This window comes from Lagopus muta, chromosome 1, assembly GCF_023343835.1.
Source record: "Lagopus muta isolate bLagMut1 chromosome 1, bLagMut1 primary, whole genome shotgun sequence".
Taxonomy (NCBI): domain Eukaryota; kingdom Metazoa; phylum Chordata; class Aves; order Galliformes; family Phasianidae; genus Lagopus; species Lagopus muta.
The window spans coordinates 103,325,455-103,353,330 of record NC_064433.1 but is presented as its reverse complement, the minus strand read 5'-3'; the positions used below and the strand labels follow the sequence as shown (position 1 = coordinate 103,353,330).

At 39.3% G+C, this 27,876-nt stretch overlaps 2 protein-coding genes across 10 annotated transcripts in view; one reads left to right on the top strand and one right to left on the bottom strand.

The window, feature by feature from the left end:
- The window catches only part of LOC125688291 (claudin-8-like), a 338,757-nt gene that overhangs the window by 282,663 nt on the left and 28,218 nt on the right, over nt 1–27,876 (top strand). The gene's annotated exons all lie outside the window — the stretch shown is intronic.
- On the bottom strand, nt 452–27,876 carry BACH1 (BTB domain and CNC homolog 1). 9 transcript variants are annotated; one of them, XM_048934146.1, is made up of 7 exons: nt 24,032–24,389; nt 23,164–23,247; nt 20,718–20,851; nt 15,730–16,027; nt 10,702–12,090; nt 8,862–9,068; nt 452–3,582 (listed from the first exon to the last, which is right to left on the bottom strand). In XM_048934146.1, the coding sequence occupies exons 4-7, from the start codon at nt 15,967–15,969 to the stop codon at nt 3,121–3,123; spliced, it is 2,298 nt and encodes a 765-aa protein (XP_048790103.1). In that variant the 5' UTR covers nt 15,970–16,027; nt 20,718–20,851; nt 23,164–23,247; nt 24,032–24,389; the 3' UTR covers nt 452–3,120. The 9 variants fall into 9 exon arrangements, with proteins under 9 accessions (XP_048790103.1, XP_048790104.1, XP_048790101.1 ...); XM_048934147.1 differs by lacking the exons at nt 23,164–23,247; nt 24,032–24,389 and adding an exon at nt 27,691–27,876 and having other exon boundaries at nt 20,674–20,851; XM_048934144.1 differs by lacking the exons at nt 23,164–23,247; nt 24,032–24,389 and adding an exon at nt 27,691–27,876.

The window sequence follows — 27,876 nt, the reverse complement described above, 5'->3', positions numbered from 1 at the left end:
ACAAAATACCTATGACCTAAATCCAAGTGATTACAAATTTCAATGACAAAACCATTCCTCAGAACAAGTGGCTACACTGCCCGACCAATTAAAAGCAGCATGTTAAACCTTATGATCACCACACTTTCCAGCCTTCTCCCCAACAATGACAACTTTCGCTTTTAATAAAGCATCTGCTATAGGATCAAGCAACTCCACCAGTAAACATTCCCACTGAATAAGAATTATACAAAAAAAGAAAAGCCTTTGTAGAAAGGATAGTGGTTTTTATTGTAGTCTTAGAAAATACTGAATTATGAAAGATACAAAATCAACTGTTGTAATTATCTGTTTATTTTACAATCTGTATGCCATCATACTCTTATGGCTTTAAGATATTCTGTCCAAAGTACTTTAAAACATGCTTTAACAAAGTATTTTACAATTTCAAAATTGAGCATTTCTTTACTGGAAAAAAAAAAAAAAACCTCCAAAACATTTACCTGAGAATCAGTATCAGAAAACTGTCATTCATTTTTAACTTTTGCAAGTTGATGGTATAGCCTATAGAAGTCAACATGCAACTTGTGTGTCTAGTGTATTAAATAAATATTTTACAAATTTAGATACAGCTGGTTAGGCAAAAGCCTACCCTCGAACTTCATCATTTTCATCATAGGATTAAATACATTAATTTTATCATAACCAGACATGAAATAACAGCCATTGCTTCCGCACTGGAAGCCCCACAATATTCGCTAGATGGAATTCAGCCATGGCTGATCAGACCGTGGCAACAATTCTTTTTGGTGGATACTCTACCTTCTGGGACTTGGTCATCCACAGGCAGGTGAATCAGGGGTTAGGGCCACTGGACTCATTGATATTCCCTGCCAGTCATTGTCTACATATACGCTCAATCAATTCATAACAAGTATATCTAACCCAAGAAATCCCATTTTAAAGTACACGTACTATAGGATAATGCTTTATGTCATTATCCGTGTCATTTCAGAATATCACCGACTTTGAAAAGTGATGTTACATATGGACAGCAGAAGGTTTGGGACTCTGTTTTTAATATTACTTATAAAGCAAACCAACAAGAAAAACAGACACTTAATATACCGCCCACGAAGGCAGCACATGAGGGAGGCAGTATTAAATTAATCAGAGATAAACAGATGCTGGAGAACAGACACAGAGCTTCATGAGTAATGCACATACAGGATCAACATATGTAAATGCTGCTCATTGAAAAGAATTTCAATTCAATTATCTGAGTATTTTCAAACTAGTAAGTTCCATGATGTCCACAATAAAGTATTTATTTCTGAATTTCAATCACCGCAAGCACTGTGATTTATACAAGCTATGCTCCATTAACATAAATTTTCTCCTTAAAGTAATGATGTATAATGGAAATCCAAAGATATTACTATTACTAGAGATTTGAATTAACCTTCAATCCCACAGATGAGGTAGTGTAGTCACTTGTATTAGGTGCTGGTTAAGAGAAGTTCTGCTGAAACTCAATTTTATTTTTTGTTTTAAATAAATGGCCTGATAGTCTTAATATATTTATTAATGCTATGTTACCCAGTAAGAGGAAGGAAAAAAAAAAAACAAAACTTTGCCAAGAAGTTTCTTTAGCAAGTTCTGTCTCACTGCAAGACAAAACTGCAAAGCAGTATTTACAACAGTCCTTTGCTCTAGCTGCTGCCTACTATACATGCACACAAAGACACAAACAGCTAATACACATTCTGAGGTAGGAAATGAAGAATTCCACTGGCTTGTAAAAGATTCTTCATGTTTTGTAAACCAGCAAAACCAAAGTTTTCTGTGGTGAGGTTCAATACTTAGTTCTGGTGTGAGAATAACGTTTAAGTAACAAAGAGTCATCAGCATCCAATATGCATCTACTTCCACATAAAAATCTTAAATAAAATAGGGATTACTTAAAGTGTCTTCTATCTTAGTGGCTGAATTTCTCCTCCACAAATGAAGTGAAAGTCATCTTTACAGCTCTTTTACCTGTTATACTTCTTATACGTTTATACTTATAACATAAGCCATTGAAAATGCATTATAGGTTTAGCCAGAAATTCTGAAAACTAAAATTCTGAAATAGATCTTTACTGGTCCCAGTGATCACAGAACAAAAACATAGATTGCTTAAAATGCAATTAGACGCTCAAGTTATGAAGAATTTGTGCCTGACTACCTGAATAACAACAATAACTGTCCTTAATCTTTCACAACAGTTTGATTCCAATTTATCATAAATAGCAATAAGGTCAATAGATGCTAGGACAGAACATCATTGTACATCAAGGAATTTTAGCAAGCATCTGCGATTCAGATGCCAGAGGATTCAATGCATGCTGTAAAAACAACAAATTTTTAATCACATTTCTGCCTTTTGTACTGTGTTGTTATTTCTCACACAAAAACCAGAGAAGAGAGCTGTATGCTGCAGCACCTTTGCTTTTCCAGTCATCTTAACTATACATGGGAGAGCTAAGACAAATATTCAGTAAAAGCTGGCTCTTGTTACAGGGATGGGAACAGCAGGAAGCAATGAGTTGTTCTAGAGCACATCTGCCAGAATCTCCTCAAACTGTCATGTTATCTTAACTCATGTATAAAATAAACATTCACCAGGCTTCATATGCTTCCTAAGGCTTGTCTGACAGAGAGAGATCAAAAACCATCTTAAAGAAAAAAAGCACTCCATGTGTAGAAGTCATTATGATTAACATCTGTCAGGAACATTTACTTGAGATGTAGGGCGGCATTAGGTACTGTGGCATAAAGCAGAGTGAAGGCTACTTATAGCTGAATGAAAACTTCCTCACAAATCAACATCTGTGCACAACGTTTATACTTTCAAACAACTCACTTGAACATTCCCTTGCCATCACCACGCAGAAAAAAGCTCCAAGGCTGACACATACAAATTACACTTTAGAGCTACACAGAGCAAACCGAAGCTTGCCAATAATGGCTGCGTAATTCTCCATACAGCTTTAAAAGAAATATTAATCTTTCCTTTCACTTAGTAAATTACTGCACGACAATGCTCAATTTCATTTTAAATTGCAATGCTGAGAAGCTGGCAACAGGAAGAGAATAGATTTACTCATCTGTAGTGCATTTATCAGTCATTTGCTGACAGAAGTCTGTGATAGCACCACTCTGTCCACATTGTTCCACAAGTGAAGTTTTTTCCAATGTTCTTACAGGAACTGGGTGTAGTTCTTGTACTTGATCAAATGTTGCATCACACACACTTTTCACACGCTGAAAACAAGAACTCTGCTCATTTGTAGGTGTAGCACTCGAAAGAGCATCTACTAACTCTGCAGTTGTTGGTGTTGTGAGCTCGCTCTCAGATGGAGCTGTTCGTTCTCTCTCCGGGAATGCAAAGTAAAGCGGACAATCCGAGGAAGAATATTTTGCAAGTATTTGTATTTGCTCGTTACTCAAGGCTGCTTCCTTACACACCTGCTGGCAAAGACCGGTCAGATTCTGCTTTGTCTCACCCAGAGTTGACAAAATGAGGTTTCTCTCCTTCAGCAAGTTTTCCTTCTCATTTTGCTGCAAAAATAATAATAATAAAAAGCTTTAGTTACTTTTTAACAAGGCTGTAAATGATATGGTCTGCTGAAACAGAAGGAATTCAGCACTGTGAAGATCATCAACAACAGAAGCAAATAACAAGTAGAAGAAAAACCTCTATCTTGAAGTGCCAGCTCAGCTATCTGAAGGTATTTTTCCAGGCATAAAACTTTTTTAAAACTAATACTGACAGCCAAAATAATGAAACTTAGTTATTAAATAAAATCTAGCTCCACTTACTGTTAGTATTCCCAAAACACTAACTCCATAGGATAACACATCTGAACTGCTATCACTAGGTCAACTAAACATTAAACAGCCCAGTTTCCATGGAGATTTAAATGAAAATACTGGAAAACAGGCATCACTTTTCAGTATCGATACTACTGCTAGATGAAATTTAATTCTCAAGAAGCGCTGTAGAACAAACAATGGAGATCAGATGTGTTTCTAAAGCAAACAGAGAAGCTAAAGAAACAAAAATAACTAAAACTGTGGACAAAGTATTTTCTCTGGGAATGCAGCAACTTAGTTTACTTTACTAGCTGGTTAAAACACTGACACCTAAAGAATTTATAGCGATCAATGACAATGGTGAATTCAAGAGATGAGAACTGCAGTGCCAACAGGTAGATAATCTCTGTTAGAGTAGGGGAACGCAGGCTGAAATGTTTAAGTTCTGTTTAGACAAACATGCTTAAGAACAGTGGATACTTCACAGATACAAAACTACTGTGAACAGCTACACTTCAAGCACAGGGCAGCAAAAGCAATTCACCAGTGAACATCAAATGGCAAAAATCATAATTTGTTAAAAACTTAACCTGTATTCCTCTATTTTACTGGAAAGTCAAATTTCTGAGATCAGAAAGTACCAGGAGCACAAGATGAAGATGCAAGGACCAAAATAAATAAATCAATAAATCAGGGGTTGTCTAACAACAGAAATAAGCGATATCTGGAGAAAAGAAAAATGATGAGAAACAAACAAGATCATAGAAAAAAAAAAAAAAAAAACACAGTTGAAACAAGAAAGAAATACACACCAAGTTTGACAGATAACTACAAAAGGCAGAGTTCTGAAGACAAATTTCAGTTTCTACACAAAGCTTTAAATAGCTTGTGAGAAATATATATTTATCCCGGGTTACCTTATTGCTAGATCAATTCATTCTTAGAAAGCCCAATTATTTTTAGTTCTTCTCACATTCTCACTTACAGAAGAAACTCACACTGCAGCTTCTACAATTTTCAGAAAGAATTCACCAGCATAAAGTGGGACTTTGCAAGGAATGCAGTGGCTGCCAGTCCCCTTTTGCCTAAAATGATTAGAAAAGAGCAGCTGTTGCCACACATCCTAATCTGAAATGACTTTATGCAAATTTGGGGTATGCAGAGGCACTCAGCTGTGTAATAGTCCAGTTTATTTCATCAGTCCATATTACTCAACACAAACTTCAACACTCAAATATTTTTTCCAGTGTAAGTTCCTTATCCCCCAATTAGCAAGTTGTTAGTAAGTTAATACACTTCAATAGTATTTTATTTTAGCAGCATTTTATTAATGCTGCAAAGTACTGATAACTAGTTACAAAGTCATAGCAATCATAACATTGGAAACACCTACTACTTCTGGTGAAGAATCTTCTTAGTTCACACATCTCTTCTCTTTGCTATAGCATATATAACAAGAGCACAATCACATTTCTTAGGTCAATCGCTGCCTCATCCTTCTCCTGAGCTATGGAACCCTCAAGAAGGTAGCATTCCTCAAGGCCAGCTGTATTAGTCTTCTCCCTCTCACAAGGATCTTCAGCCTAAAACTCTGATGCAAATTTGATGCAAGAGGGTATATGGCAGGTCAATACACACAGCTGTTCTGGAAGAGCTGTTTGAAAGCAATTAACCTCTCTCTGAGTGGTTCACATGTGTTCCCAAATTCAGTGAGCAATAAGAATATGTAGGCTCGCTTGAAAGGTCAGTGAGTAAAGACCATGTAAAGTCTGTGGTGGTTTCATATGATGGCCAGTTAAAACTCTAACAAACTGCTCTCTCACTTCTCTTCAAAGAAGAGTGAGGGACAATAAGACTTGGGGTGGGGGAGAAGGAGTTGCAATAATGCTGTTCTGGATACTAGTGCAGAGCACACCATTATATGGGCTGCAGCAGGAAGAATTAACTTCATCCCACACAGTACAAGGTTCAAGATGACAGAACCTGTACAGATGACCAAGGGAACTGACAAAACTTAATTCCCCTAGTTGGGTTTAACAAGGGGTAGCCAGGAGCACAAGGAGATTGACATAAGTTTCAAATGCACAGAATCACCTGGGTGGTAAGGTACCTCTGCAGCAGGTCTTTAGTCCAGTCTCCTGCTCTACACATCAGCTCTGGGCAAGATCAGGCTGCTCGCAGCTTTGTCCTGTGGCATGACAAAAAGCTCCTAGGACAGAGCCTTCATAATTTATATGTGTTGCCTCAATATCATCTCCCTACCCCCATTAGAAAAAGGCTTTCCGTATGTCCAGTCGAAGCCTCCAATTTTTATTTATGACAGTGTCTTTTTCTTTTCCTGACTGGGAAGCTGGAGTACTTCTAATGTCTACATCATTGAATGGTTTCAACTGGAAGGGACTTTAAAGATTATTAAGCTCCAATCCCCTGCTGTTCTCAGGGCTGCCACCCACCAGCTCAGGCTGCCCATGGCCCCATCCAACCTGGTCTTGAGTGCCTCCAGGAAAATAGTATATATAATCCTGATGCCTTCCCACAGAAACAGGCAGGTGGCAATTAAGTTTCCCCACAGCCATCTGTTGTCCAGGCAGAAGCAGCCCCATCTTGTCTGTCTTTTCACACAGTACTTCAGCCCTGACTGCTCTGGGGATCTTCTCCTAACCCAACTCCAAGGTTAGGAGCAGAGGACCATCTGGCACAGGGAGGGCAAAGGCAAAATCAGGCACAGTATTCTAGATTCAACCTTATGATTACTAAGTATAGGAGTGCAATCACTGCCTTCAAACCACTGGCTATGCTCCTGTTTATACAACCCAGGATGCTGACAGCCTTTTTTCAGTTCCGACAAGCTGTTGACTCATGCTCAGCTGTTGACTCATACTCATGCCCAGATAACCCCTCCCCAACCAGGGCCTTTTCAGCAAAGCCACTTCCCAGCCAGCTTCTAGCCTCTGCTAATGAAATTGATATGTGACTTTCCCCACAGCACACCACAAGTACTGTGTTTTAACCCAAGTAAACAAAAACATAAGAAGCAACGAGTTCAAACTTAAATAGAAGAAAGTGCGCTACACATCCTGAAAAGCAGAACAAGGAATTTAGCTGAATAATGTTTCCTAATACTTCATGAATTGCAGCTTGTTATCTACTTGTCAAAAATTTTCAAACTGCATCCATGCCACATTATCCCCTCACAAAGCCACGTTACAAAGAATATCATGGGAAGATCAACAAGTAACTTCTGAGACCCATGACTAACCCAGAGAAGCAGGAAGAAGTTGCCATGCCCAAAGAAACGTGGGTGTACCACACAACGTCTTTCACAGATGCCTCTTTTTGTTTTTTCCAGTCACTCAGAAGCTGTGCTTTAGACAGATCTCAAAGATTCTGTATTTGTGCACTACTTCCACAAGTCTGAATGTGCGTTAACACCAGCTGACGCAAGACAAGATCAACAGTTCCAAACGAGAAATCAACCTGCACAGCTGCAATAAACAAACAACTGGAAGTTCTTGTGCTCAGAGCACAACTCAGAACTCAGACTTCACATCACAATTCTAAACACTGTCTAGCACTTGCATAATGGTATCTGTAAAACAGCAGACATTCACACAGTCTTAGGGTAGGTCCACAGGGAAAAAAAGGATGTCACACGATGATTATCAGCCATTTAGTCAACTACAAGTTTAATCTTGCAGATGAATCATGTCTAATTTTGGGGGTAAAGTCGTTGCACAATACAGACAAAGTTACAAAACAAACAGAATGACACTAAGACAAAGTTCTGAACTGTCAGAGCTGCAGCCTCTCATTTTAGCCTGCATAATTTAACTTCTGTCAACATAATCACTTGATTTCCCTCCTCCCGCAGGAATATCATCTTCATTCAGCGCACTGAATGAATGGACTTGCCATTTCAACTCAGCCTTCCTTCAAAGTCTAATTTACTGCAGAAGCACATTTAATGAAAGATTAATCACTTCTCAAAAAAGTTTCAAGCTCATGCTGTTTTGCTCTAACTTCACTTTCCTTTTCCTTCTAAGGTCAGAAGGCATTTACATGACTGCAAATCCTCCTATCTGACACAGATACCACATTCATATACATAAAGCACAAAGTCTAAATGACCACCGATGTGAACTAAGTGTACAGTAACCTTAATCCACTCAAGTACGTAGCCCAGATGGTGTAAACATCAACAAAACTGAAATGACAGAATCAGAAGCATTTAAAAATAGCCACTCAATGCTTTTCCCCACTATAAGTACTTGAGACTCCGCACATTTGAAATTATGCATTGATTCCTCAGTTTCTATCATGATAAACTCTAGAACTGTAAGCGGGTTCTTGAACTCTACCTTCTGCACTCCAATTTTGAGATTCAAGACTCAGCAAACAATTTACCAGTCCATGTTGAAACGTTACAAGAGTACTTACACAACTAATAACAGTATAACAATACAACAGTAAACTTCAAGAGTAACAGAATCATAGAATGGCCTGCGTTGAAAAGGACCACAAGGATCACTGAGATTCAACCCCCTGCTGTGTGCAGGGCCACCAACCACCAGACCAGGCTGCCCAGAGCCACATCCAGCCTGGCCTTGAATGTCTCCTGGGATGGGGCATCCACAGCCTCCTCGGGCAACCTGTTCAATAGCATGAGCTGAAGAACAAAATTACAAAGCAAGAAAGCAAAGAGATAGAAAACTGAGCAGGATGGGATAACAGTCTGGGAAATATTCTATGTAATAAAACTCAGTGCTGATGTGTTTCTAAAACAGCATTCACTAAGATTCATGCTGCAATGCGCTTTTACTTGAATGAAAACCACAGAAGAAAAAATGTGCACTGAATGTACAGTAAATCCAGAACTTCTATCAACAAGTCATCTGTTTAAGACTGTTCTCTGAGCTTCAGTGGATACAGTAACAAGCTGCCTCACTACCAAGCCACTGGCAGATATCCAGCAAACACATTTAAAGAAAGACAGAAGTCATGCGAATCATGATATTCATACATACCAGTTTCTCAATTTCAGATTCGAGATTTTGTATGCAGTCAAGTTTTCTCTTACGACATCGCTGCGCTGCAATTCTATTTTTACTTCGTCTTCGAATATCGTGGATACAGTCCAATTGCTCAGGGGTTAATTTATGCATTTTCAGAAATGACTGAAAGTCATTTCTGGAAAGGGAGATAATCCTTTGTGCATTAAATGGCAGTTTTACCTAGAATGTAAGATACAAATATAAGCCAAAGGTGAAACTGATAACCACATACTCCAACAAAAGTTAGACTTGAGATGATTTAAGCGCACTTTAGCAAAACACCTTACCCCTACATCTCAGAAACAAAAGCAAGCTACAAGAGCCATCGGGGAGCTAGATAAGATGTGGGAGCTTCAAGCAGATGAACTCAAGCATGGGCAAAATAATGGAGTACTCTGCATATGTACACTGTATCATTAAAAGCTTATTCAAGTAGGATGAAATCTATCCCTGTGTACAGGGAATCATTTCAGTGATATGTTCCAGGCAAGTAAGTTACGGTTAGCAGGCAAATAAAATAGGGGTCAAGAATCACTAATGCACCCTGAAGTTCCCTCTAACTTGCTAAGCCTGCATTCTGTATACTTTTATACCTTAGGTTTTCTGCAGGAAAAGCTCACATGAAATAGGTATGTACTTAACACAGAAGTTACTGGCAGCTGGCACTTGTTTTATATTCTTTAATGCTGCCGCTACTGAATGTACACCTGAGCTACAGAAGCAAGAGCTGCAGAAACACACAGAGATCATACAGCTCTGATAAATACTGAAAACCATCTTTAACTCTACAAATAATAATTATTATTTTTAAGTATACAGTTAAAGACACTATTACAACCTCTGAACTGGACTAAATTAAGGAGCAAAATTTATTCTCTTACTGTGGTCAAAGATCTGAAATTAGTTTGGAAAGTAAACAAAAAATTTCCTTTTTGTGTTTGCCTATTGCTGGTAATCCACAGGGAACAGTACTGCCTTCACTGCTATTTACTTCATAATGTAAAGAAGAGAAGTGCTTTTAAGCCTATTCTGGCCCATTATTTAACCTGCCAACCTCCTACAGGAACTGTTGCTTCCATTTACAATAAAAGCCCCTTCAATGTCCCACAGTAAAAAGAGTCACACCGCAATTCTGCAATTCTAGGAACCACTACTGAAGTCATTTTATATACACAATAGAACCACTTGGTGTTTGACTACTTAGGACATCTGTCTAAAATCCTACTAAAAGCAATGACATGTAGGAAAGAAGTACCAAACATTTTCCACGTTTGGAGAGCACAAATACAACCTAAGTTCCAGTGAAAGTGATGCTGTTAAAATGCTCTTAAATGCACGGCTACTGTTGCCAGCTTGAAAACTTGCTTTTCATTTTGCAGGTAACGTGAAGTGTTATTTCCCTCCCACCTTCTCAAGTCTGAAGAAAATCAAGAACATGTTTAAGTTTCTATAAAACACACTATGAAAATTAGAACTTTAACCCAAGTAGACAAAAAAAATGAAAAAGCCTAAAAAAAAAAAAAAAAAAAAAAAAAGTTCACAGTACTTGATTTAAAAGACAAAACTTTATCATAAGGTTATTCCAGAAATATCTGAAGAGATCTAACACCTAACCATCTATCACTTCAATGTCCTGCAAAATATTTTAAGTCTCCTTGAATTAACAGTTTTCTTCCATGTAAGCCTTCAAATGTTTACTTGAATTTCCATTTCCCAAGGTTTTAAAACAAGCAATGAAACAAGACTGGAGAACCAGATTTCTGAGAAGGGCCTTAAGAGACAGGGAAGTAAAAGATAACAAGAATGTTCTTACCTCACATTCCTGTTCTCTAGCTGAACAGGATTCACTGTCTCCCTCAGTATCAGTTTCTGAATCCTCCCCCAAACTTATCACATAATTATAGGGACATTGTTCTTGCTGTTGCCCTTGAACATAATCTCCACTGCTTATTTCAGAGCTGTTGGAGCATCCTTCAGTACTAAGATTGCTTATGAAGGGGCAGTTGACAGAATTCAATGTCGTAAAAGTTCGTTGAGAGCAAGGTTCAGGACTTTCACTGATCCTGATTCCCAGCCACGGACACTCTGATTTCTTCCCTGAATACACAGGCTCCAAGCGTTCTTTTGGCACTGCAGATGGTAAATGGATTTGACAGGCTTCTGTACTGTAAATATCGCTCCAGAACCCTTTTGCTAGATGTTCTGCTACCTCTCTCTCTACACTGCTCCGATCACCAGTTGATGTAATGTTAATGGCTTCCCTAGCACACAAATCAACCTTTAAAGTTGCATTGTCGTGACTTTCCATTTTCTCACTCTCAGCTCCGGAACCTGCTGCAGTTTTTTCAGATAAGATTGTGGTGCTTTGCATACTACTGAAATTTAAGTTACCATATTGCTCACAAGTACGTAAAAAAGACACAGAATTAAGTCCATGAGGCGTAGCAGTGTTTTGGGGGAAAGCAGCAACATCCGTTTTCTCCACAGGACACGAGACGCTTTGAGTCACAGAATCTCTCTTCGATTCTTTCTTCTCAATGTCTTCCTCCTCCCCTTCTTCCATTTTCACCTGAGTCTCTTCACACTTTGAGGCCAGCTGCAGAGGTACACACTCCTGAGCTTTTGGTGTGCTGTCATTATCAGGTATTTCTTTCTCAATAGAAGTTACAATTGGTGGCACCTGGACGTCTTTAGTACTGGAACTGGAATCTGAAGTATGAACTTTGTCATTTCCAAAAGCCTTCTGGAATTTCCTATACTTGGGGCACTGGGAAGATGAGCTGGAAACGTTACCTTTTTCTAAATGCATAAGATCTGAGGTTGGGTTGGTGTTATCTTGAAGGGCAGGTGATGCTTTTGCATTTTCATCATCTTTACAGAGCTTTGTATGTGAGGTTTGAATATATTCTTTTTCTAGAAGTTCTTCTGCTTCATCATCTATTTCTAGGTCTCCATCATCTGCGTTGCTAATTTTAGGGTTTACTTCCCTACAATGCTGTGTGCAGCATTTCTTCCTGGGACATTCCTGTTCTGATTTACAGTCCAAAAATTTGAATTTGAGAAACTGAAAGCAAGACTCCTCAATGTTCCGTACGCCCAAGAATTCAGCACACTTGCAGACTTCAGATACGTTGTCTTTATTTAAAATAAGTTTAGCTGTGTATGCAAACTGAAGCAAAGGACTAAATCCTTTAAGTGTTACCTACAAAAAAAAAAAAAAAAAAAAAAAAAAAAAAAAAAAAAAAATTAGCATGGCCAACTTCCTGCTTGGTGAAACCCTCTTGCTTCCCATTTACCAGAGCATACCACATCAAAAAGAACAGGGCCCCAACCAGCCACTTCTGTTTCACTGGGTAGTAGTTAGGTTGCCAAGTTTCTAGTTAAACCCCTACACATACGTGGATTTAAACTGCCAGAACTCACATTCTGCAGTCAGAAAGTCAGTCAATCAGGACAGAGAACAAGAGACAAGGTGCAGATTTGATCCACAAAGGAAATCTGGCCACACTCATTGTGAAGCAAATAAGAAATAATTCTATCCTCTATATTTTATGGCAATTATCTTCTTCAGTGTGAAGAATCTCCTAAACAACTCTCATAATACAGTACTAAAATGTGAAAAATATTACTGTCCTCTGAAAACCAGGAACGGGACTCAAATTTTATAAAGATAACTTCCATAGTGAAATTACACGTGAATGACTCCTGAGCAAGATCAAAGCGCTGCTGGCATGAATCATCCCCTTAAAGAGCAATTACTGCTATTTGCTCAGTTTCATGCATCACTGATACAAAGAACTCTAAAGTAATTGAATTTGACCGCTTATGACTGTTTAGTACTGTAGCCATCTACTCCTTTCTTCCACTCATGGACAAAAAGAAAAGTATACTCAAAACCCCATGCCAACAGCAGCTACAGTTTCTTTGGAGTAGGTAGGCTTTTTGGAACAGTTCCATCATTATCTCTTAGCTTCTACTGCAGAGCAGTTCCCTAAAAGGGAATTCAAAGATAAACAACACTGCTTTTCTTTGGAAAAATTACTAAGAAAGCAGGTAGGAAAGCGTAAACAGACTGTTGTACTAAAGGTTCTGTGCTACTTCCTTTTGCAAGTGAAAAAATGAAGAAGTATATCCATTATTACTACTACTGAAGCTCAAGCACACATGCTGGGCTTTTTGTCTTTAAAGAAGAACATGGAAATAACAATTAAAAGGCAGTTGAAGTGATCTACAGAGAGTAGATCTACAAGTAGATCTACTGTCTCTACTGTAGACAGTAGAGTCTACAACTCTTAAACCTACAGAATTCTTAAAGTAATGTTTCAAATATACCCTAGAGACAATGCAGTGATCTGATCAGTATTCTTAATTCATCCTTAATAAAAAAAGTGAATAGGAAATCAGTTTATCTATGTGCTTGCAAGCACATCTTCAAACCTAATACAACCAATAAATCTGATTTATTTATAAATAGATGACATTCATACATAAAATTAAACAAAACAAGTTTCAAAACTGTACATTTTTCATTTACCAGGGAATACTCCTTGCTAAAAAATGGAAAGATTAAGAGAAAAAAAACAAAACAAACCACTGTGCTCCTCATATTTTCTCCTATGTATTTCTAGCTAGCTGTCCTCAAACATGATGAATCACTGGAAAGATTCCTGGTCTGACTAAAGAGAAGTCTGGCAGGAGCCATTTATTTCATCTGTATTGCTGATGACAGTCTAATTTCCCAGTGTAAAAACTTCAGTAGGAAAACAATAGAAGTAACTGACAGCAAGGTGTCACCAGTTAGCTTTGATGTATATGAGACAAATTAATATCTAAATATTTGGGTATTTCACGTTTTGGACTGGCATCTTTTATTTTAAACTTCAAAAACTTTGGATGATCAAAAGGCTTAAGAAATTTCCAAGCCAATTAGTATTTATTTGTCCCTCTCAAGCATGCAGCTTCATAAACTGACTCATTTCAAAACATTTAGCAGTTTCCAGAAGACAAGCTCCAATTTCTCAAAGTGTTTTTACCAAACGATGAGATCAAATTATTAGAAAATAAGATACCCTGATGGTATTTTTGCTTGTTCTTACAGCATATTCAGCTTTCACATCAGTAACACTAGACAATGTCATTAAGTTGTAGACTTAAGAGGACTTGTCTCTCTCAGACTATCAGTGTTATTATGTTCCCCCATTTTGTTTACAACTCTGGTCCCCTCCTAGCTCAGGTTTAGTGGAACACCAGTGCTTTTCACAAGATTTTTCCCTGCCAAATCTCTTATTCTTCCAATATCCTACTTTTGTATCATTTCAAAAGTTTTATTTTTTTACATGTCACTAATCTCTTTTACTCCAAATGACAGCTTTGTGTCTCTTATCACCCTATTTCCCTTCCACAACAGCTCTTACCATCTCACTTCTTTTAGTCTGGCAGACACTCAGGCTAACAACATACTAAGCCACTATAAAGAAGAGAAGGAAGAAGAAATGAACATACAGAGAAAGGAGGAGAATGAATAAAGCTGACATAACGTTACCATGGCATAACACCAGTTTGTAGCGTATTCATCACAGAACAGCAAAGATCAGGGAAGCTCTTTAGAAGAGCTGATCTTTCGATTTTCAGTTTTTTATGAAATCAGATATTATAGTTGCAGAGAATCCTTGTGTTTATCTACTACAAAGCAGTGAAGGAGCTATTTTAAGAAGATACAGGCTTTCTGAATACATCATTATGTTAAGATAGCGTTCAACTTAGGCTTGTACACAAACAAATCGCTGAAGTGACATCCCTGCAGGTATTCATTGTCACGTACCCTTCCTCCTGGCTTTAATGATTCTAGATGACTTGCAATAATTTTTGTGTTATTTTTAACTCCCTTCTCAAGCTGTTTACCAGAAACAGCCTCCCAGAAAGTTGCTGATCATGTACCAGTTCTTCAGCTTCCTGCTGCTTCTGGGCATAGAGTACTTGGAGGCTCTTGACTTTTCATTTACAAGCACACTGTTTCATATAAACATTTGTTTGCCTCATAACACTTAAAGATTTCAGATGGCATTTAAGTATTTAAAATGCTTTCAACTAAATACCAACTGGAATCTTTAAATGTCTTGGATGCTTCAGATAACTGATAACCAAATTGCTTTTCTATGCATGACGGGTTCTGGCTCATTCTCCCTAAATGCCTTAAATTCAATCTGATTTAAAAAGGATTTATTTAAGGTGAAAAAGCAAGCAATTGTCCCTGGCTTTAAAGTATATATACAGCAGAAAAAGAGATCAAGCTTCTAACAATGAGTGTACAAAAAGGATAAGAACTGAAGAAAGTCAACAATAAGCTGCAAGAAAGGAATACAAGCACAGCTGTATTCCTCAAACATTTTTAAAATAAGCCTTGATGACACTAATTGCAAAATTAAAATGGCAGTACCATTAATTTGCTTATTATTCCTAAAATATTCCTTTCTTGCATGGGATGACTAGTATCTCTTTACTGTTTGAAGCCCATGTTATACAGCTTTTTTTTTTTTGGACAAACTTACATGCTTAGAACATAGTGCACTATTTTGAGAGTAAGAAACACCTTATTGAACACATCTACCCTACAATATTCCCAGGAGAGCATTTATCTTCAGTCTGTGATATTCACTCTGCTGTGCCCAGTCTTTACCTCAATCAGCAACAGCTTTACAGCTCAGAAATTTCTTCCCCTCGGTTCTTAACTCTCTTCTCTTTACTGATAATCTCTATTAAGCGCCAGTTTATTGTAAAACAGAGTTGAACAAAACGGACCAGTAGCACGGGCAGGTACAATACAGATACAAGCAACACTCACCTCTTCTGGTAAAGTGATGATAAGATCAGCATCCAATTGGCCCACAATTCTTGAAAGGAAGTAACTACTGCAAGCTGCAAGCACAGCTTTGTGAGCCCGAAATCGCTGGTCTTCCACTAAAATAGTGACATCACAAAGAATATCTTGCTTTCGCTGATCATCGAGACTGAGAAGTACATTGGTACTATGTACTGAAGACTCGTATGCAAAAACCACGCTGTTCTTCTCACTTAGAGACATTCTGTATCACAAATGTTAGTGCAAGTCTCAGTGGAAAGCATGCTTCTATTCTTCCAATCTGGAGAAAGAAAAACAAATTGTACACATGAAAATCACTTCAAGCAGGCACCTACTGACAATACAAGAACTCAAGGAAAACTGCTGAACATATGTGGCCTGTACTAATTCACTGCAACAATGAGCTTAATATTTAGTATTTCACAAGACAACGCATTTGTATGAACATTTCAAGCATCCAAACCCTAATGTATATACCTTAAATACTGGTTTAGTAGATGCACAGACAAAAATACAATTTTTCATGTGACCTCAAGGACAGAGAACCATTTTCCCCACAGCAAATCCTTAAGCATAACAACTTGGCCATAACACTTAAGACCTACAAATTAATGCTCAAATAATTATTGTTATATTCTGACTCCAACACTATGAAAATGTAAAGAGAAATAAAACCCAGATCCATTCAGCAAGATATTATGTAAGCTACTTCTGTTTACTGATTACAGTACAAGCTAAAATATTTGTTTCACCTTATTTCAAAAGTAGCAGGCCTGCTAGAACAGTTAATCATTGCTAAAAATTACTTTGTCTCTAGCAGGTACTTCATTTTTTAAAGCACATTAGTTCTCTTATTTTCTACCTGTCTTAATTCTCTAATGCAGATCACAGACTACTCCCCTCTACTTCCATAACCTTCTTTCTGCTCATCACTATTTTAATCATGTTCCTCCAAAGTTTGCTTTCATATTGAAGCAGTGAAGATGATTCTGGTCACCCGGCAACAGACTGCTCTTATGATAAAGTGAAGTCCTGAAAGAATAGTATTTATTGGACAATAAATAACAATGAAAGTGCTAAAATATTTAAAACTTGGAAATGAACTCATAACTGTCCCAAAGCTATTCCGGAACTCCTAGTGTTTGAGAGATGCAGAGCTAGGGAGAAGCCAGCCCTATTAGAGCACGCTAAGTTCAATAGCATTATCAAGACTAATCCTCACATCTTATTTCCCAATTCCTACTTTCTCTGGAACGAGCCTTCAAGTTAAAAAGAAAAAAACACAAAAACACAACAGAACAACAACAAGCAAACCAATACAAAGCATTTCGAGTCCAAAGCTTGGATAAGAAGCACCATAGTTGGATTTGGAACTGGTTATGTACAAGGAAAATGTACCTCAGCTCCCAGTAACATACATTAACAACCAAGCACTTCCATTCCACTGGACTATTCTACCCACTAGAATACTGTAGTAACTGTAACTGAACACAGTCGCTGACACAGGACTACCCAACCATTGCATTGCTCAACAGTTATGATATGCCAGCTGTCAGCAACAACAGAACTGTAGCCAATGCAAATCTACAGTTTTTAGATATGGGAAACTTTCACAACTCCGAAAGGGAGAAAAAGGACATGAGTATTTTTAAACACAATGGGGAAAACAAACAAACAAAAAAAAAGCACCCTGCCAGCTATACTTGTGGTTATTTACTGCTTGTTACTTTCATAGAAGGCAAACTGTTTTTGTTATCTTTTGAATAGAAAGAAGAGATCCCCCACTCAACATTTTCCAGGTTGCAATGGCAGGACAGCACCATCCAGATACAGACTATCAGCATTATTTGTACTTCACCATCTGCAATGGAATATTGTACACTCAACTTCACAAAAAAAAAAAAAAACACCAAAACCCTACAGTTTGTGACTCGACTAAGAAAGGAAGTCAATCTGGGGGCATCTTCCCAAAGATACAGAATTTTATTATGTGAAAATATAAGTCCCAAGAAAAGTCACACACACCTCATGTTTTCCCACTTAGCAACAGCTATACCATGAGTAGTTAATCCTGAGGAAATTACTTCTAAAAGTAAAACAAACAAACAAAAAAAAAAACACCCAACAAAAAAACCCACACTCATTAAGCTTTATATCTCTATATATACACCTAATGAATGACTACAGGCTTTGGTTTAAGTAAACATCACAGCTGAACTGTAAAAGTTAATGATATTCTTATCTTCAAATATTACAGCACATATAGTTTAAAAAAAAAAAAAAAAAACTTAACTGTATTCGTACCAGAAATAAATACTGAAAAGAGGAACTACTACAAGATGGAATATTAAATCCAGGGTGGTGAGGGACACAGAGATGTTAACAGTTAAGGACCTATTTTAGGATGAATATTTAGGCAAAACTCCTAATGAGTTCAACTGCAGTTCCAGCAGTCCTATAGACATTCTTTACCTTTTTTTCCTTCAAGCCCTCCCAACCCTCAGATAGACAGTCCACACATCAAATACACTGTTCCCAGGTTCTCCTTCATAAGGTAATGCATTCCAAAATCCCATTCGGCTCACCACACCTCCATAGCTTGGAAGGCTAAAAGGAACAGCAGCTTATGTGTGTGCTGTGAACATCTGAACCTATCTCACTTCATCCCTACAAGGCATGCAACACATTTTCCAAACCCTGAGCAGCCTACTGAAAAGCACTGATAATAAACTTCTAAAGTTGTTGTTGCCAAAGGGGGGAAAAAAAAAAAAAGCCCAAAACTTCCTTCAGTTTCTTCTATAGTGAAAGAATATTTGACAACGGAATCACCAAGGTTGAAAAAGACATCTAAGATCTTCCAGTCTAACCGTCCACCAATGTTTGCCACTAAACATGTCCCTCAATACAGCATCTAAATGTTTCTTAAACACCTCCAAGGTTGGTGCCTTCACCACCTCCCTGGGCAGCCTGTGCCTCTTCCTCACCTCTCTCTTGGAGAAGTAGTATTGCCTGATTTCCAACCCGAACCTTGCCTGATGCAAACTGAGGCCATTCTTTCCTCATCCTGTTGCTGTCACCTGGAAGAAGAGGCTGACCCCCACCTCGCCACAATATCCTTTCAGGTGGCTGTAGACAGCCATGAGGCCCTTCCCTGAGCCTCTTATTTTCCAGACTGAATGACCCCAGCTCCCTCAGCCACTCCCCATCAGACTTGTGCTACAGAGCCCTCACAGCTTCACTGCCCTTCTGTGGACACGCTCCAGGGCTTCCACGTCTTTCTTGTAATGACGGGATCAAAACTGAGCACAGCACTTGAAGTGTGGTCCCTTTAAACAGGATATAAAAGTTTGAGACGTCCAAAGTATAACATGCAGCATTTCATTAAGCATTTCAAAATTTTGAAGAGTCTTTGAATAACCAAAACACTAATTTTGGCTTCTTTGTGAAACCTAGTAACGGTTGTACACAGTAAAGGGAGAAATCAAGAGGAAAAAAACCAAAAGTCTGAACGAAAACAAGAAGTATCAAATATGAAAGGGAAAGATGTAACCACTAGAGCTGTCACACCTCAGGGAGGTGCTGACAAAGGCCACATTTACAAGTGTCCTAATTCTGTTTTCTAGTTGTGCAATAAAGGCATGATCTCACATTTATCACAGCTCGTCATGACAGGCAACTTGATTTTCCACTGTATCCATGTCTATAAATACGTTCTACAAACACTCACAGAAACAACAGCAAAAAACTCTGTGCTTCTATGAACTGTTTCGCGTTCATCTATTCTCCTGGAGACTTTAGAAATTACTTAAAATTAATCCCATTTATGGATAGACTGACAAGGTGAAAGGTTTGGAGACAGTAATTCAGTTGTAATTTAGAAGCTTTGTGACTTGCAATCTTGTTCCACCACTCTTCCCCTAGGAAAGACCCTCACAGGCTTTTTTCATCTCGATACAGGTGCCCAGTGGCAGTAATCACACTATCTTTATTTCAAAATGAACACTTAAGGAAGGAAAATTAGAGGCAGGCAAAGATAAATCATAGAATTACATCAAGTCTGCAGATGACCATATATTCAAATCACCGTTCATTAAGTGAGCATCAACTAACAACTGCTTTTGCACAGTGCAAAAGATGCCAAGAACCGTAAGTATTGCTGTATGGAACATCTTAAATACCATTGGGAGATAAGAATCCCAACAGACCTTCCAAAACTTGAAGTAGCCCTTACAATGCAGGCTGAGAAGATTAAGGATTAAACAATGCAGAAGTTCAATACAAATCTTAATTTAGTGGAGGAAAACTAGAACTGTGAGTACAAAGGCATTCCTCAAATCCCTCTCACGTCAAACTCTGAACACCTAAGAAGCTCAGACTTGAAGGAAAGAACAAGGGCCCATGACACGTGCTAGTATAAGAACTACCTGACAGAAAACTAGAGCTGAATGAATCAAGTTCTACTTTGAGGATACAACCAAGCACATTATTATCAAGCTTCCACTCTGTCAGTGACTGGGAGAAAAACGCTTTGCTTAAGGGCAAAAATATTCTCTCCTAAGCATAGGTTACAATACTTTATTCTGCTTCCAAGTGAAGATGAGCTGATTTATCTCACCCCTACTAGCATAGGAAAACTATGAAGAATGGGTACCTGTAAAATCAACGTATCTTCAGCAGGTTTAGACATCCCTACTTTTAATCAATTAAGTATACATCTTTATTTTCAAAGGACATATAAAATACTTGGTCTCTTAATTAGCACTGTCAACAATACAAAGAAGAGGAATATGAATTTGTCTGAATACGTAACGTAGAAATCAGAGCAAGATTTCCATCAGTAGAAATAACTGATCTCATTTCATCGTGCATTTCAAGTTATTAGTTAATTTATATTGCTAATATGGAGGTAAATGCAAAGTAAGGTACTTCAAATAATCTCAGACTTCAAGCGTGCTCCTCTGATCGCTTACAACTAGAAGTTACTCCTCCTTTGGACTGGATGATCTTGTAGGTCCTTTCCAACCTTGTGATTCTGTGATTCTGAACTTCTAGCTGATGGCAGAATGAGGCAGGCCAGTCAGATAATCCTCTGAAGGAGACCCTGCTAGGGAAGGAAGTCAGGAGTCACTTAAGGGCAGATCTTCAGGAAAACCAAGATATGTCCTTCATTTGACACTAGTGTACATATATTCCAAAGATGATAATCGCTATGGCTGAGTCCCACGTCAAAATATAAGGAACTACCGTTGCTAAGTTACAGAAGGAACATAATAGATAATACTATCTTGGAATAGATAGGCTCAGAGTGGAAACATTATACCAGAAGAAAATTTCTCATCCACACACAAAGACCTGGCACAAAGTAGATTAACTTTCATGCTCAGCTGTACAACATGCAGAGCTTGCATTCAAATTAACATCTTGTGGTCAACAAGGGAAGTGTTGTACCTGAGGTGAAGGAAGCTCTGAAGCATCAAGCTGTCGCTGAAGCCGACAAAAACACGAGCAGAAACCATCTTAACTCTACACACTCGCAGCAGAGCAAAACAACTGCTTCAAGATTAAGCATGCCATAATGACCAAGTCGGTCATAGTTGCAAAGAAAGAAGATAAACAGAAATCCCATTCTAACAGGAAAGCTCCATTACTAATCAAAAGTAATAGGAATAAGATGTGGATCTCAAGACACCATCCAAAGCCTTAAAATAATAAAATACCACCTGTTAGCTCACTGCAGATCTTAACAGCAGTGATTAGCAGCAATCCTCACCTCCAACACTCATCCAAACACCCACTGAACAATGACCAAAATTCCTCCCTGCAGCTTTCCTGCAGAGAATTTCTCAAACATCCACGCTCTATCCAAAGTATTTTATCTATAACAAGTGCCAAATATAGAGAATCACCTGCTTTAAGGTAGGAAGGTTCTACAGAGGGATTTGGATAGGCTGAGGCCAACCGTGCAAGGTTCAACAAGACCAAATGACAGGTCCTGAACTTTGGTCATGATCCCATGCAACATCACAGGCCTGGGGTAGAGTGGCTGGCAAGCTACATGAAGAATGTGGGTTTATTGGTCAACAGCCAGCTGAACGCAAGCCAGCAGTGTGCCCTGGTGACTGAGAAAGACAGCAGTATCCTGGCCTGAAACAGAAACAGCGCAGACAGCAGGAGCAGGGAGAAGACCATCCCTCTGTGCTGGGCACCAATGGGGCTGTACCTCAAACACTGTGTGCAGTTTTGGGCCCCCTTACTACAAAAAAAAAAAAAAAAAACACAACATAAAAGTGCTGACCTTGAGTTCAAAGAAGGGCAACAAAGCTGGTAGAGAGTCTAGAATCCAGGTCTTATGAGAAACAGCTAAAGGAACTTAATCCAGAGAAGAGGAGACCTCATCATTCTCTACAATTACCTAAATGGAGGCTGTGGTGAGGTGGGAATCAGCGTCCCAGATAACTGACAGAACAAGAGGTGACAGCCTCAAGTTGTGCCAAGGGTGGTTTAGGTTGGATATTAGGAAGCACTTCACTGAAAGGCAGGCACAGGCTGCCGTGGAGGTGGTGCAGTCACCGTCCCTGAGGTATTCAGGAGCCGTGTGGATGTGGCGGTGGGCATGGTGGGCACGGTGGTTGGACTGGGGGGATCTGAGAGGTCTTTTCCCAATCTTGATGATTCTTTGTTAAAGACCAACTAAATTGACTAAAATAATAAACATAATATTAATTCACTGCTTTTAATAACAATAATTTCTTTAACCTTTAAATGAAGATTTCAGCAGAGTATCTTGCATGTTACACACATAGGAAACCCCCCAGATGTTGTATAGTTTAAAACCAAGTTTTTTGTTGACTTAGCTATAAATGTAGAGAACAGATGTTATCTCATTGTTTTTCTGTTCTACTATATACTTGCATCATTCTTTCTGGACAGAGAAGACAAAAATAACAGCTGGAAGTCTCCGCCTGTCTGCAACAGATGCCAGGAACTTCACTACAAAGTAACTTGCAACAACAACATCACAGCTATCACCCTGGTAAATAAATGCAGCATTTTTCAGTTTGTATTCAAACACCACAAACTCCAGAAAGAGAAAGGTGAGACATTTCAACATACAAAGGGCTATCTATGCTTCACAGCTAAAGCAAATGTTTTGAATGTCAGACCAGCTGAAGTTGGCAGCATCAGAAGAAAATTCACAACTAGAAAAAATGAATGAGTCATACAAGTGAGCTCCATAGGCTCTCAGGCTCTTTAAGGGAAGAGGCCCAAAAAAATACTAAAACGGCACTTAGAACAGAGAGACAGAGGCTCAAGAGTGCAAACTCATGTAAAGAAACAGTGGTCGTGCCTTTTCCTATTCAGATGGTCTACGCTGAGAAATCTAAAGACACAGAAAATCCCATGTTTAATTCTCACCAACAAGAATGGGAATCCAGAGGAATCTGGATTTGAGGAAGTCTAGAAAGCATCCAAGCCTGGTGATCATCTGTGAAAGTCTCTCTGCCAAACAAAACACAAAACTGTACTTTGCAACCATCAACTGCAATACACTTAATAGCGAGTGGGTAATAAACCAGCTCTAACTGACATGTGGTTCTTCTGTCTTACAAAGACAGAAGTAGCACTGTCTACACTGTCTACAAAGATAGAAGTAGCACTAGCAAAAATAAATTAGTTACAGAAGTTACATCCTAGCAAGTTACTGCTTTCTTTTAAAGAGCAACAGTCTCTTATTTTTTCCTGTTAGTCAGTAACTACATTTCAGAGATTCCTAAATAAAAAAAAATAATAATAAAAAAAAAAGGCTAACCTTTTATTTGTAGACTCAAATATCAGTTACACTGTTCTACCACTGATGTGTGTACAGGTAAGGGTTCGAGTTTTCTTTTTCCATCTCAAGACCTTGAGCTACATTTCCTGTCAATTGTCCAACCAAGTGTTACTCAATTTACTAACCAGTAAACAAAAGCCTGTTCCTTACTCTTTACTTAGACAGTAGCTGTTCACCAACAGCATGCTAGATCTCAATCCTCTGCAATAACAACATGAACTTTCAGTAGCACACAAGTAAAGCTCCTGAGGATACAAGAAAGCAGTGAGTACACCTCCTCTGCAGCAGAGCTCAGGGAGGGTGCCCTTACTGTCAGCATTATCACAGCTGGCTGAACTTGGGCACCCAGATGCAATTTCTGCTGTGATCATTACCACCATTACACTAACAGGCTAACTCATCACGCAGTAGACAATAAGCATCTGCTGAGCAACCACCATACTTCTAACTTACCTGTATTCTTAGAATACCTTAAATTCCTGAATAGCTGGGGGGAAAAAAAAAGAAAAGGCACTGTCTACCAGAAAAAGAAAAACAAATCTTGAAAAGCAAAGTCTGAGTGCTGACTCCTATGCTGATGTACTGAGTAACTTTAAGCAGCTCGTTTACCTCCCTCAGTTCCCTTACAGCAGACATTTACATTTATTTTACTCTATTAAAAAAAATCCTGCCATCCACAGATGTGGTACACAAAGAGACAACTATCATTCCCTACTACTAAAGGGAGACTGTTTGGATAAGAGACAGCTTATTCAAAATACAGTGCAAAAGCTGTTTTCCAAAGCTTTCTAGCCGTGTGCCTGCCCCCAGCTACCTCGCCTTTTAAGGAAATGAAGTTACGTTACAGATGAATGCCTGGAGCAGCTAATAGCTGCTGATTCACATTATGCTGACAAGGGATGAACAAGCATTTTAGCCATCATGTTTACTGCCTCTCCAGCATCAGCTCAAAAATACTTGAACACGGTGATTAAGAAACTTATTGATTATGACAGCTAAGCTTCGGTTCATTACAACAATGCTTTCTCCTGTAAAGAAAGCACATCTCGTCTTTAGATGATTAGCAAATTCATGATTAAATGGCTAGGCCATTCAAACTACACAGCGGGATGATACCACTTAATTACATAAGTGAGCTCTTAAAAAAATGATTAGACTGTATTTCTGCAACATCACTCTTACCAAAGCTTTTGGACTCTTGACAAGTCACAAGTGAGAACTGAAAGGAATCACGGGAAGTCAGGCCAGTGTCACGTCTCAGAGTCATGACTTATTCTCAAGCTTTTAAGCTTAAAGATTCAGTTGTTTTTAAACACCTGGTACTCGGACCAGGGAGAGAAGAACAAATAATTAGGATCCCTAGAAGACACAATACTCCAGCAGCTGGGATTTTGAAGAAATACATAGAAGACTGATAGTGTACAAACATCATTTTCTCCCCACCAATTTTGGGATAGTTTCCCTACAATAACATAATGCAATAATCATATTCCAGCCAGGAAAAAAAAAAAAAAAAAAAAAAAACAGACACTTCTATTTGCTGTTTTGGATTATATTACACTCAGCTAAATTTTTCTATACAGCATGAAAATAATCACTTTGTGGGGATGTGATTTCAGTGCTAAAATGAAAAGGATTGAAGGGACTTCAGAGACTGCTCTGCAGCAAAATCCAACCTTTACAATCCTTCAGTTCCACTCTTCAACAATTACTCTGGGAAGGCAGCTATGCACAGACTTAGTAACGGCGTGGGTTTTTCTCCCCAAGTCAGAGTAAAATATTTAATCAGGATAAAACTGACTAATAAAGCACGCATAGCTGGCACCTCCTGTCAACTCTTGCCTCTGCTTGAAGAGCAAACACCTTCACATCTCTATCTACTCCTTGCTACAGTTAAACAAACTACATTTGTTGTGTCAATGACCATCAGAATCCATTCACAAGTATGTACACTAAAAATACTTGTAACAAATAGCAAGTCAACCATTTGTAGTTCAAAAACTTGTGAAGGATGCAAGAACTGAGGAGCAAACAGTGGCAAGACAAGGAAAATTCTTTTGGAAAATGATCTTCATAATGTTATTTGAGGCACTCACTTTTTAACTCATTTGCCTCCACAGCTTTTCTTTACAGCATATGAAGCCGAAGCAAAAGTTCTATGACACACTTCTATGAAAACAGCATATGAATGTCTATGAAGAAAGCATAGACAAATATTGCTAATTCCAGTCAAATTTACACAAGGAGAAAAGATGCAGAATGTCAGACTTCAAACAGCAGCAGCAACAGCAAGTGCTATCTCCGTTCCTATGAACATATTAGATAGCAGACCAAGACCGGTATCCAAACACCTGCAGACACTATCTTGACAAATAAAGTCATTTGCAAATAGAAGTCCAACATGATTCCACAGTCTACCTGAATATTTGTTAACATGCAAGCAGTTTAAAGGCATTTTGGCTGGTTCTAAGCTACTATTATTCTTCAACACACACTTAATGATTGAACTCTATTTATTTGCATTTCACTAATGCTTCTAAAGCCAGTTTGCCCTCCATAACATGCTCCTCCCCTTCTTTTTAAAGCTTCAGTAGCTGACAAGTCAGTTGAGCATTACTCTGACCTGCTAACGAGCACTTATACAAAACATAAAGATCTCCCTTGTATTAGTGAAGAACCAAACCTCTCCACCACAAGAACTGCCTTAACTGAAAAATACAGCTTGCTGCTGGAGATGAAGTTTCTTCTATGGTATGGGCTATGATCTGTTTCAGCAAAATAAGCCTTCCTCCACCCCTATATGGTTAACTTCTGAACCAGAGGCAGGGAAAGCTGCAGGGGTCCTCATGAATTATCCCCAATTTGGTCATACCAGGCTGAATTCATGCAACTGAAGCAAGCAAAAAATAGCTGCAGAAACAACCATTAAGGTTTTGTTCCTACCCACGTTTGTATCAACCAACACATTACTACAGTTTAGCTAAGGACTGCATATAAACAAGACTTGCGCTATAAATGCCACAAAGGTCTTTTCAGCCCTTAAAGCCTCCCCCATGAAACTTTCAGCAGTAGAAACCTAAGGGACAACAACAACAACACCAGCGCTCAGAGAGAGGTGAATCCTTCCAGTGTCCCTTCTGCGCCAACACCTCGCGCCAGCTTGCTCAGCACTGGGAGAAAGCCAGGTTTACAATTAAAAGGAAACCAATGAGGAAGTTGCCTTAGCACCTCTTCATACTTGATCAAATGCGAGAGCGTCAGAACGAAGACTCCCGAGTCCAAAGCACTGGGGAGAGATATTTGGTTTGGGACTCATATTACAACTCAATACAAAGACGTCTCTGTTTTATTTCTGAAGATACGTGCGGTCTATGCCCAGCAATAGTGTCACTTGATCAAAGCAATCAGGTGAAGAGCACGGCACACCAGGCAATTCTTACATTAACATAAAGACCCTGACCACACTAAAACCTTTGCTTCAGACACTTTCCAGTACAAAACACTCAAGAATAAAGCAGATGTAACCTCAGTGTCTGCTTCGGCATTTAGGTTAGCATGCAAGCAACGCAGACTTCCCCAGCATCCCACTTCCATTCACTTCACCAGATGGAGACAGCCTACAGAAGTCAGCTCCTTCTGCATTGAAATGAACTGGAAAATGCGCTCCAGAAGAACACCTGAAGAAATCCAAACGCTGCTTCAATAGAAGGGTCACCAAGGAAGCCCTTCGCGCAGGTACTCTTACAGCTTAAAGGGCACACAGCGTTGCGGGGCCCCAGGTACTTACACAGACTGGAAAAGGAAAACGCAACCACAACTCGATAGAAAAGCAGACGGTGATTCTTTTCTAATTGCTACTCTCCCGAAGCGCGCCAAGCGTTTCACAGCGCAGAACGAGCCTGACGGGAGGATCGCCGCCTCCTCGCCGACGGTCCGAGCGGAGCCCTCCCAGCTCCAAGAGATCGCAGCCTTCCCCAGTGCGGCGCTGGGTCACAGTGCCGCCGAGCCCCGCAGAGGCAACGCGGCACCCGCCGCCCTCGCGGGACGCAGCGCCCCGCTGGGGGAGGGGGACGCGGGGGGGGGACGGACAGAGAGCGCGCCCTTCAGCTCACCTCAGCGCTTCTGCTGCCGCCGCCGCCCCTCAGCCGCGGGCCTGGCGGGCGGCCGGTGGGCAGCACCGCCGCCGCCTCTCTCCGTTTCCTTCCCCCGCTCCTTTTTTCTCCCGCTCGGCTGCTCCCGTCCCAGCGGCTGCGGCCCGACTGCGGCGACCGCGGTCAGGTGACTCCCGACAACATTGC